General features: G+C 36.6%; 1 protein-coding gene across 1 annotated transcript in view; it reads right to left on the bottom strand.

Moving 5' to 3' along the window:
- Positions 1-710: 710 nt before the first annotated feature.
- Positions 711-12742, bottom strand: part of LOC131573247 (myotrophin) — a 31077-nt gene continuing 19045 nt past the window's right edge. The window contains exons 2-4 of the mRNA XM_058827009.1: positions 9613-9726; positions 8456-8539; positions 711-3963 (exon numbers count right to left, since the gene is read on the bottom strand). Of these exons, the coding sequence (XP_058682992.1) occupies positions 3877-3963; positions 8456-8539; positions 9613-9726 (285 nt within the window). The 3' untranslated portion in view covers positions 711-3876. The remainder of the gene's footprint in view (positions 3964-8455; positions 8540-9612; positions 9727-12742) is intronic.

Genomic DNA, 12742 nt, shown 5'->3' with positions numbered 1-12742 from the left:
AGAGAAGTTCTGCAAACTTTTCAAAGTTTAGCAGAGAAAACCAGGAAAATTTAATTTATTTTGAATCTTTTTTTTTTTTGATATTTATAGTTCTTCTACTTTGACACATCTTCCTGTACTTTTCAAGGGTCTATTTTAAAATAAATCATATCAAACACTTCAGGCAATTAGATTCAAATCTCTACTGACAAGCAAAGTTATAAAAGGAAGTTCTGACAAAGTCACTGTAAAGATGTCACAAGAATAATGAATAAACATTTCTATATAATTTTATTTATACTTCAGCTGCAATTTTTGTTAATAACCGTTTTCAGTTTCTTAGATGAAGTAAAGGAGAAAGTAAATTGCTTCAGTCTTCAGAGGTAATAGGAGAAACATTCCTCTCTCTACAGATTGTCTCTTAGAATATAACATGAATAGAAGATCTTCATGAATTACCATTCAAGCAGGAAGAGCAGACTACAAGACCACAAAAATAATCAAAACCCCCTTTAAATGGATGCATTTTAAAACCCCCTAAAACAACCACAAAGAACATTATATATTTAGTTTTCAAAGCAGCTTCCATTCCACGTTTCAGTTTTATAAGCAGCTGAACAGTTTAATCACTGTACATGTGAGCTGGAACTCATATGCTTTCCAGGCAAACAAAAAGTTGTAGCCTGAGGTTAACAAAACATGGCAGCAAGAAAGGGAAATGAAACTCCAAATTCTCATATAGCACAATTCAAGTTTATTCCATTCATTCTTGCAACACAAACTTAAAAATACAGTATCATTTAGCATTCTGATGTCTATGAACCATGATAATGATGAACCCAACTGTGTCAAAACAGTTAACAATGGTGAAAAGAGAAAGTCAAATATCAAAATGCACAGAGCACTAATTTTTCTTCTGTCACTGCGTAGAAAGATGATTGTTTATCCATTTACAAAATATAATTAAGACAAGTTAATTTTGAAATTTTGCATGCAACACTGCAATTGCTTGACCTAGGACACTCTATTCTTGCCAGCCTCTTCTACAAATAATCAATGTTATGTTCAGTTCCATTTAGCTATTGTACTCCTTTTCTCATTTGCTCCCTGTAAGAAAAAGGGAGCAGAGGGTACAAAATCCAAAACATACTTAAGTTTATAACTTATTCAGCACAAATTTCAAAGGAAAAGGTTTAAGAACAGAGTGGATTTCCAAGTATATGCAATTCCAGTCTGACAAAGTATTTAAATTCTGTTTATAGAATGAAAAATAATTTACAGTTTGGTATTTTTATCTAGTTAGGACCTACTCAAAGATAGAGGAAGCCACCCATTATTTTTTGCACAAAATAGCTAACAAGAAAGAAACAAATTAACAAGCCCAGTCTCTAGGCAATTACAAATGCATAAGCTTTTATTTTTACTTTTTCTTTTAAATCCTGGGCAAAATGATTAAACATCTGTTATGTAGTGCAAAAAGCAGAAAAGTATTTCTTCTTTATAAGCCAAACGTTAAATGCCATCTTTTTAACTATCTCAAAAGGCAGCTTGGGTATATATTACAGCCAAATTAACACTTGACTCACTGAAGTCTGTTTGCTTCTTTTTTCCCCCAACAGGGTGAAGTAAGAAAAAATAAGGTGTCCCCATAATTGTAGAAAAAGGGAGGCAAAATTGCCTCAGTGAATCTCCAGAAGAGTTAGTACAAAGATGATGTTTCTCTGCTCACTTAAATGAGTTAAAGGGAAGGGCGGGAAAGAATACAGAAGAAAAAAAAACCCAACAAAAATACAAAACCGCTATTGGCCAGACAACTTGACACTAGTCAACACAAAAAACTTGAATAATCAAGTTCTCCACGTAAAAACAGTTTTTGCAGTTTTCTAGACTAGTATCTGAATAGCTAAGTATTTAATAGCATAATATGGAGGCAAATTGATGCCAAAGATTGTTACTTTCATAGCTGAATAAAGAGTTAAACCTATAGTCTGTGTTCACACTATTACAATGACATGACAATCCAGCACTGATCAGAGATAAGATTAAAGAGTCCTCTTATAAATAGTTATTAAAAGCACTGTTCACCAAATATTCTTGTTCTTTTATCAGCAGTTCACCAATTGATTTATCACTGATTTCCAACCCTTCTGCTCTTCCTCGCCACCCATCTCCAAGAAAAAGAGTAATTGCTCTGTACAGTTTATGGCCAGAGTTGATTGTTTCCTCCATTGCTTTTCTTATGGTAGGTGAAGATGTAAATTGGTTCCTGCTCTCATTTTACAGTCTAAACGCAATGCTTTTCATAGCCAAGACATTCAATCCTAATATGCAACATTATTCAAGTAAAACTAAGTCTCCATTAAATACAAGTGGTAGCCACCAGTCTACTTCTATATATCCTCTCAATTTCAACAGTGATATCAAAATAATATCAGCTACTTTTGTTTAAGAATTCAGCATGAGACGTTATATACATTTGTTTTGCTGTATTGCGTTTGTCAGCAGAAAGTTTGAAATTGGTATTCCAAAAGAGAGGAAGATGTATAGTTTGTGGTACAGAACCTGTTATTCAGTTTTAGGTGAACCAAGAGTCTAATGAAAATTTTCAGGATGAAAGTCAGAAGCTCAGACATTCCTGAGGACCACAAGATGTGACGGGAGTGCCTAGAACATGATTAAACACCGTCCCATAAATGATCAAGACTGTCATACTTACTGGGATTGTAAATCTTATTTAAAAGTCAATGGTTAATGTGGTATGGTCACACTGGCAACTTCCAAAACAAGCCTCATGCCTTAATGGAATTTAAGAGGTTCATCCATTTGACAATGAAACACTGATTTGAAGATATGCACGATTAAAAAATTCTGTAGTAGTTTGAGCAAGTTAAGACTTCTGCTTGTACATCTTCCTGCTTCTACATCTGAACTTAGAAAGGTTCCATGTTTACCAGGAAAGTTTAGCAACAATATTCACCTGATATGAATGTCTAAATAACTACTGTTCATTTTCCACATTTGCCTTGATTATCCTTGTGTACTAAACAGCGTGGAGCTTTCACACGTGTCTAGGAATTTTATGCTGATGTGGTGAGTAAAGAAATTTCATCTTACATTCCTTTCGGAAAAAAACTAGTGAAATTTTGACCTCTCTCTCAAAACCAGTTACTTAAAATGCCTGTCCTGGACCAGAACAAATATGGGATAGAAAGACTTCAAATTCAAGCACCCAGAAGTACCTTGGCAGATATTATGGAGTGTAACACCACCATGCCTCAACCGGTCTTTCTCGGTTTGCTCAAGAGTCAGAAAACATTAGTGTGACATCCAATTAGTCAATATAAAGAACAGCTCCAATAACTAGTATCAAAAGTCCTTTAAACTGCAACAGAAGCTTCAGGCAGAAGAAGAATAATAAAGCTACCCATTGAGAGAGGAGAGAGAAGAGAGAAGAGCAACCCAGCCACCTACATTACTACACTTCAGATTATGGCAGACACTAATAGCATGGGACTACTGTCTCCTTCACAATTAATTTCAGGTACATAGCACAGTACTTCCATCTAAAGGAAGTACTTCCATCTATCTAAAAAATCTTAGTACTAATCTAGGAGGCTTACAAGCCAAAAATTCAGCATGGTCTGTCTTCCTCCTTCCATTTTCACTAGAAACGGGAAGAGATTGTGCACTGGAAAGAAGTCCTAGAGGGACACTGCTCATAATAGTTTTCAACCCTCTCCAACCAGATTATCTTCGATACAAGCCCCTAACTAGTCTTACTCAAAGAATTTCCCTCCCCCCAAAGTATTTAGCTGAAGAAGCTGGAAGATGCAAAGAGTGACAGACAGGCAGCAGTGTGAGGCCACAGGAGAGACATTTAAGGTATCAGTCCATCCGTCACTGAAGAAGAGTCTTGATTGCCTGGTTGTCAGTGGCTTCAAAGGCAGTTAGTCCGTCTGGGCCTTTCACAGTCTTGTCAGCACCCTGGAAAGACAATGAGAAGGACTGTCAATTCATAAAGCCAGGCTGCATCAGTACAAAGTGCGTCTAAATTCATATACCTTGCATAATTATATTGATTACATACAGCTTTTTAGTGCAGTGCCTTGTTTTCATTCAGAAACCAACCAGACACAATTTATGTACAGAACTTTTCAGCATGCAGCTAATCTGAGTTTCCAGCTTCGTCATTTAAAAATAAGGAAAAAAGCCACATATTTTTGTTACACAGCAAGTTGCAAGTCCAACAAATTATCAGTGTTAATCTTAGAAACAGATGGATTTTCTGTTTCCAGAAACTACTACTCTCACAGAAGCAAAAATTCAATGTTACACACTTCTACAAATTCTATAGTGCAAGAAGCTCTCACGTGCTAAATTGGATGGATAATACCTGGAAGAGCTGATTTACTAACAAATCATACTATATCCATTCTATATCATAAAATTGCAGCACTCAATAAGGACTGTGCTTCTTTTCCATTCTGAAAAAAAAGTCCCTACTGATACATCAGAAAAGCACCACAGAATCATTCCAAGTCCAAAACTGCTCAGGTTTGTTTTGAAAGTTATGAGCACACCTAAAAGCAACAAAACAGAACAGGGAGGCAACAGGAAAATGAAGGATAATGCACCAACTGGTTAAATCAAAGAATTAGAATAAACTGCTTCAAGTAAGCACAAGCACAGTGCCAGATTTATAGGAGGAGAACAAAAGAAGGGAAACAGTGATTAACAAGTCATGTTTGCTTTGAGCACTGTGTAATCATATTCATGAAAGGGAAAACATAGATTAAACTGTAAATAGGGTAGCTAAATAAGGGGACAAAAGTTATTAGAGATCACAGGACTTATTTCAGAACAACTCTGCAAGATGATAGGCAAATCTCGCTTGAAAATATGTGTGTTTGCTATATCAAATGAGAGGAAAAACACTTTGGGTCCAAACACATTTTGTCAAAAGTGTGCACAGCAGAAGGTTGTCTTCGGTTTATGCATAAGCTCTCCATAGAATAAGTACAAATCCCTTCTCAATTACAAGGAAGACTGTGAGTTACTATTAAGGAGACTGAATAGCTTAAGAACATAATGGATCTTGAATTTCCATAGCTTCTTTACTGATTAAACACACAAAGCCTCACTGAACTTCCAAACGTAATACCATGTCTGCTCCTGAGACAACTCTCATTTCCTTAAACTTTTCTAATAAACTGGATCTGATACCACTGCCATGTGCCACCAATACTACTTTTCCCAATGTAGGATATTTCCCTCTGAAACTTGTACTCTTTACTTGCATGTACTCAACCTGTCACTCAAAAAAGATGGTTTGCAGTGGTTTTTAACACAGCACTGCCAGTCTTGAGGTCCACTGGCCAAACCGATCCTCTTGGAGCTGCTCACCTTCCTTGTGGCCCCTAGAGACTCTCAGTGCAAGAGATGCATTGAATTCACTCCAGTGACAGGAGAAATTGTAGTATTTTCTCTCTCCTATCACTGTGTAACATCCTTGGCCCAAGGATGTTGCAGTTCTTTGGGATATGAACATGAGCTGAATTAGCCTGCTCCCAACAAGTGACAATTTGGTTACTGAAAACACACACTTGTGCTCAAAGCATGGGAACATTGCTTGTAGAACATTTATTTCCCCCCTAAAAATACCCCCGAGAGATTTAGCAGGTATTCAACATTTACAGTCTTAGTTGTCCAGGGAAAAGACTGGCAACTAGGAGTACAAATAGCTCCTTCTGCAGATGTTGATTATTTTCACTGCTTGGATAGCACTCAGATTAGAGTCTATGTTGAAATCAAGAAGGCTTCAAAGTTGTTCCTTGATATTAAGCTCAGAAAATCTTGAAGAAAAATGGAACTATGCAGTAACTGATCTGACAAGTTGGAAAGAACTTCAATTCACAAAACTGTTTGCCAATGTACCAGCATTTAGGGTACCAGAGGTAACAGTTAACTGAGGTACCTTTGAAGTATAAAGAGAGGTTTTAATTTTAACACAGGACTGCTCTTCCCCCCTCAGAAAAATACTACAGTAAAGCTATTGACATGCAAGACCTGGGTTTCTAAAACAGCTTTACTGAATGTACGATAAGAGGGTCATAACTACCTAAGGAGGACACCATTTATTAAACTCAGTACCAATAAATTTAGAAAATGGCCCATTAGCTAGACAGAAAGATTCCTGCCTACATTCAATAAAAAGAGAAGGAAACAATAAAGGTCAGATCAAGAGGACTTTAATTTGCAGAAGTACAACACTGCCTGGAAGCAACTTTAATAAAAAACTCATAAAAGTACAATGATTCCACAGTATTCTCTACTTCCCTAAAGTAAAAAGTTACTAATATTTGTATTATGTTCTATTCTGAAAATACACATACACAAATATAAACCCTCTCTCCCCTTTGCAGGGTAATAACAAACAAGAATGTTTGCCCACTTAAGCCACCAGGCCAAGCACAAATGTTAAACAAGCTCTGAGAGCCACACAGGAACTACTTTGCTCCAGCTGCAGTTCTGGAAAAAACCCAAAGCAACAAACACAGAACCCATGTTGGGAGCTGAGCCCCCATCAAACTGCAAAACCAGAACTGGGGGCACTTAATGAAGTTAGGAGAAGATTGCTTTACACAGCAAGCAGCAAACTGCTGAAAAAGAGTTGCCAGGTGACATAACAGAGGCAGATGTCTTCTTGTTCAAAAAGTACATGGATGAATTCATGGGCAACAGATCTGCCAACACTTTTGAACGGGGGACAGACGTGAGCACCTCTGAAATCCCCAGTACAGCAACCAAGAATGAGGGGAAAGAGTGAACAGATGTCATACTCACAGCTCTTCTTTTTGCCACACTCAGAAGAAAAAAGGTGCCCAGCTTAACAGGATATTTCTTGTAACACAAAAGCAGAACTATTTTGGAAGTTGAACAAATGGATGAAGTTTGTTGCATCCTATGCAACAACTCTTGCCCTCCATTTGAAGCTTTCAAACTTAATTGTCTATTTTAACACCTTGGTTTCTCTGAAACTAAAAAATCACAACTTTTTACATTACAAACCAAACACTGAATTATTAAAGAAAAACATGGATCAATGTTTGAAACATTTCTTCCCCAAGCAGGGAAGATGCATAAAAAGCAATGGAGAATGTTGGCTTAGTAACCAAGAAGAACACTGAACAGTCAGGAATTTTTAGATATTTCAGTAAGGGCTGAATCTGGATTCCCAGGTATCTGCTACCAAAGAACATATGACTATGGCACAAACACGGTGTGACATGTTTAAACTAATGTTTAAACAAGGGCCATAAAATAACTGTGTTAGAAGACAGAACAACCACTGCATATAAACCCTGCCTCAAACAGAGCTGATAAGCCAACTTCCAGTTTATAAACATTTCATCAGCTAGCCCATGTAAATGGAAACAATCAACATTTAACTATGCATGAAGAAATATGAAAGTAATTTATTATTTGACCTACCTATATATTTATTATATATATATAGGTATTACATATATGTAATATATTATTTTATATTTATTATATAACTTACCTAAGATGGAAAAAACCTCCAAACCAGAAATAGAAATAAATCAACATGGGATAAAGGATACCTCATTTTTTGATGATCCTAAATGAAGGATCAATCCTCACAATAAACTTAAGCAAGTATACACCATTTGAATTCTAAATTAAACGTCACTGCATTTGTTGGCAAAAATGTGTAAGTAATATCAGACAAGATCAAAGAAGTCAAGTGAAATTTATTCAGAATTAAAGCAGTTAAGGAAAACTTTACCCTGGAAGTGGCATATGAAAGTATTACACAGCAAGAAATCCTTTGGACAAATGATGTAAATGTAATCAAGTAGGAGTGCATACCACTGGAGACAAAAGATGGCCTGAATTAACTACTGGCTTTGTAAAATTGATCACCTTTGTAATATAAATCGAAGTGCAAACAGAGTCAGATTAAGTTTATTCTCCCCAGGACAAAATTTACAAAGCAATAGGACAGGGAAAGCTTGGCTTCCTACTTTTATTTCCTCTCCCTCTGCCAACCCAGATGGGTTCTCAGTCATCTGGCAAAAGTTGAGGGAAACCACACCTCTGAGCAACTTCACAGCAGAGATTCCATCACATGAAACACTTAAACAGCTGCCAAAGCCAAATCCACTGAAGGAATGCATTTTTTTTTCCCCTTACTGATTAGCAGTTCTGCTCTCTAGCTAGAACCCACAATAGTCTTATGGTCACTGTTACTTTTGCTACAGCACAGAAGTCCTGCAACTTTGTCCTTCAGCTGTCTTGCACCACAGAGTACCCTCTCTGTTTAGCAACATAAATGGCATTTATTTGATGTTCTGAACATATGATCTAGAGCATCATAATCTTCCTGAAAAAAAAAATATCACAGTAATAGGCTTTGCTAATGGACGACTTGTTCAAAACACTCCTATCTTACCTTTGACAGAAGCAATTTCACACAGGAAACGTGGCCCTCATAGACTGCTGATAGGAGTGGTGTGATATTGTGTTTGTCTGGAGCCTGTAAGTTGAGACACAATTACTTGAAGGACAATTTCACACAGCATTACAGGGTTTCACAGAACTTTTTAATTATCTTTAATCAACAGCAGAGGAAGCAAAAAATTAAGAATATTAGCCAGAAATACATTCTACTGGATTTTTTCTCTCTCTTTTTTAAAAGTTTTCATTTAAAAAATAGGTAGTAGCAAGATATTTCTTTCACAAGACTTCTAGGTATCCCAAAGCTAGATAAATTGTCCATAATTTTAGGCCAGTGATGGAAATTGTGCAGTTTCAGGTGACAAATTTTGCCCAATTTAAAAATGCTACTCCTAATTCTCCAGTTCACAGCCAACATTACTTTATAAAACAATTCTGGATGAAACATTGTTTTGGCTGTCTTCTCTCTAAACTACAGCCCTGGAAAGAATAAGAAAGGGAGCAACTGAAATGCTATTTTTAACTCTTCCCCGGCTAGGAAAATTCCCAAGGAAGAGATAATGTTTCCAGACATCCAGGAGGAAAATCTAAGCATTTTTGTTATGAACTAAAGCTAAGATGTCTTACATGTTAACTTTTGGACAAGCACTAAGGAACAACATTTGGGGTGTATGGTTAAAGTATTTAGGAGCTTAACTTCTGGAGAGCTGATATAGCTCAGTCAAGTCTTTTCAAAACAAGAAGCCATGCCTGTCAAGCTACAGCAAAATGACTTAAACCATAAAGAATGTCTCCAAAGAAGAAAATTTTAACAGCTGATCCTGCCCTGGCTGAGGATGTCTTCTTAAACCCCTTCCAATAAATGTAAATATGCATTGCAAACCTTATGATGTGATTACTGGAATAATTTTTCTAATTGCGGTCAAATTAAATTTTAACTTTTTATAGCTACAAGCAACTTTTTCCAGTGTGTCCCAAGAGAATTAAAACATTTAATAAACATAATTTGTAAGATTCTAACCTCTAGAATCCCACATCTCAAATATTCTTAAATGCATCCAACTGTTTAATTTGATTTATTAGGCACTTACACCAACCCCTATGGTGTGTGTGGGAAGACTAAGACCTGTTTGCAAATACATTAATACATACATTAATGTCAGCTCCTTTCAAGAGCAGAAATTCCAGAATCTCAAGCTGTCCACAGTCTGCTGCATAGTGAAGAGGCTTCCTCCCACCTTCAAGTGTCCGGTTGACATCTTCACCCTTCAATATAAACACAATCTAATGAGCAAAATTTTTGAGCTAACACACGAGGGAGAGCTTGAAAGAAATCCAACACCTTTGAACATGCTGAAGAATGTTCTACCCAAATATTTCAGTCACTGCCCAAGAAAAATGAAAAATAAGTTACTCAATTTTTATTCCCTCACATCAGCTTTTATGACTGTAAGACAACCTCGATCTCTTGTTCCATATTGCATCTCAGGTGTAACAAGTACCAAGTGCACTAAGTAACTCATGATTTTAAAAAAAACCCCAAACCAAATCAATAAAAAAAAAATCATTAGAACTTGTATGAAATGCACCCCTTGGCTCATTTTTCTCCTCTTGCCCCACAGCTAGGATCATAGTTATCTGGCTAAGTTCCTTTATCTGCTTCTATGAATACTGAAGTTTTGCATAATGACAAACCAGCTGCATAGAAGTAAGTCAGCATCATAACTACCAGCAAATGAGTCCAGGCTATCCATAATTTACAACCCAATTATGAAACTGTCCACACTGCTTTATAAATAGTACTTGCCAATTCTACATGATATAAACAAGTCTGAAGAGTCAACCGAATCAGGCCACAGGAAGTTGTACTCTAATTCCTCCTGTGTGAGTGGATTGAGACACCTCTTAAGGCGTAAACAAAATTTAATTTACTGAGTACCTAATCAGCTTTGTTTCTTCACCTTGGGTTGTGCAACTAAGGATAAACTGATTTACTGCCCTTCATTAGTGACAAGTTACTAGAAACCAACTAGAGACAAGCTGTGTGGTAAGTGACTTCTTGTTCCTATGTGCAAAGGATGTTAGTATTTTAGGAAGTGGCTACATTTAGCATCATACTCCAAGCCCTGTATCTCCACAGAAAAACAACCAGGAGAATTTCGGCTGCAGCACTAATTCATACTTCTCTATAGGGCCCCTGCAGTTCCCTCACTCCTGTCCCAAATTTCTAGAAAGTACACAGAATAGAGGGATTGACATTTATCTTCCAGACATTACTTCCCTTCTAAGAATGGAAGAGAAGACTGCCAAAAGGAAATCTTACTCTGCTTTTGATGTTCTATATAATCAGAGTTTTACACTACTAATCAAATAACAAGATGACCTTGTTATTCTCCTCTCTTCTCAATAGGATATTCAATTATTCATCATATACCCTTGTAGAAGATAGTATTGTGATGTAGCTTCTCATTTGCTGAATTTCATTGACAATTAAGTTCCAAAGAAAAAAAATTAAAAAAAAAAAATCACCCAGATCAAAGTAGGCTAATAGCACATAAATAGTCTGGGAAAGCAAGTAAAGAAACAGCATATACTTATGCTGAACATTAAACTCTACCCATACTTTTATTTGCAAACAGACTCTTCCCATCAATTTTAAAACAACTGGCATTTACATAACCCCTCATGTTTGCTGATACATTAGAGATTGGGTGCACAAGTTTGAGAAGCCAACCACATGAAAGCCACATAATAACCAACCCAAAACAGTCTACAACAACCCTTGTAAAATCTGGCACATGCCAAGACATGGTAAGAAAAGAAGCATGGGAGAAGGGCAGGCAAGCTAAGTCCTGGGACAGCACACAGTCAAGCCACAAAGCTCACAGTCAAAAGGAAAGTTAGAGTCACCACTTCTCAAGATTAGGACAGCAAAGCTCTCACTTTCTTAAACTTGTATTATTTGGCTCACTGACTTATACTATAGTAGTTTTTCTTTGTTTTTAAAGAATAAAACAAAGGTCCTCTGTTCTCTCCTAAGCTGGCTGTGGAATAAATTCCTGCTGGACAATGCTTTCTGAAGGAAAAAAAAAACCACCAGATCTCCTACTCTTTTAAGATCCCCATAAAGATGATGAAAACTTATTTACAGGGGAGTATCTAGTAAAAGGTCTGCAAATAAAGCTGTCCCAAATACAGATAACATGGTATTGAATACTGACACTGAGAACACATATCAATAACATTCAAAGTTAAACATCAGAACATTTTAGTCTGAATTAACAGAAAAAAAAATCATGTAAATTACAAAAATTAAAAAAAAAAAGTACTCTTATATTCTGCAATAAACCGAGTCAAATATCCAGCTGTTTCACAGGTGTGAAAAGCCATGGTAAAACAGACCACTGAATGTTATAAAGCTTTACCTGGCCTTTCCTACTGCCAGTCCAAGATATATAGAAATAGGAAGGGAAGGTAAAGCAAAATATTTAATATACAGGGATCAAACTCTGGCAAAACCACTTGTTTCAAATGCAATCATTAACATATATACATTAAAAAACTTGCAGGACTCTTCAGAGATAATTTCTCTCTGGGCTTTAGATCTCCTATTTATATTGCCAAGGGCATCTCTCTGTAGGACAAGCAGTGGTTTCCCAAGTGAGGTGTGAAAACTCAAAGTGCAAGACAATCCATTGAGGTGTGAACAGAAAATCTATATTGCACTATTAATAAAACATAAAAATAGTGTCTATTTCATCTTAAGTTCAACCTTTCATTTCCATTTTTGGGATATATTTTATAATGTGCACATTACACAATACAGGAATACATATTGAAGTTGTCTTAAATATCAAGTCCCAACCCTCCCTGCTCTGAGCCAGGCTGGATGGGGTCTAGTGGAAGGTGCCCCTGTCCATGCAGGAGAGTTGGAACTAAATCTTTAAGCATAAGATGAAGACTTGAGCCCCTGCCTCATAAATGGAACACCTCTGGTGAAGGTGTGGTTGCTGATGCCAACACAATGAGACAAAGTGGTCTCTCAAGCCCTGCCATAGGTTGGTACAGCAAACAGCACACAAGTAAAGATTCAAAGAAAAATGTTATCTCTACATAAAGTTTTCCAGATTTACTGTGGTTTTGGATAATACTGGCCAAACATGCCATAATGAATGCTATGAATTTGGGTATCAGCAGTCTTATGCAATGACCATTCTCAATACAGAACTCTGAGATGGCAAAGTAATGGTGGGCTGAAACTAAGCTGCTGAAGGTTTACACT

This window comes from Poecile atricapillus, chromosome Z (genome assembly GCF_030490865.1).
Source record: "Poecile atricapillus isolate bPoeAtr1 chromosome Z, bPoeAtr1.hap1, whole genome shotgun sequence".
NCBI classification, from domain to species: domain Eukaryota; kingdom Metazoa; phylum Chordata; class Aves; order Passeriformes; family Paridae; genus Poecile; species Poecile atricapillus.
This window is presented reverse-complemented; position numbering and strand designations above follow the sequence as displayed.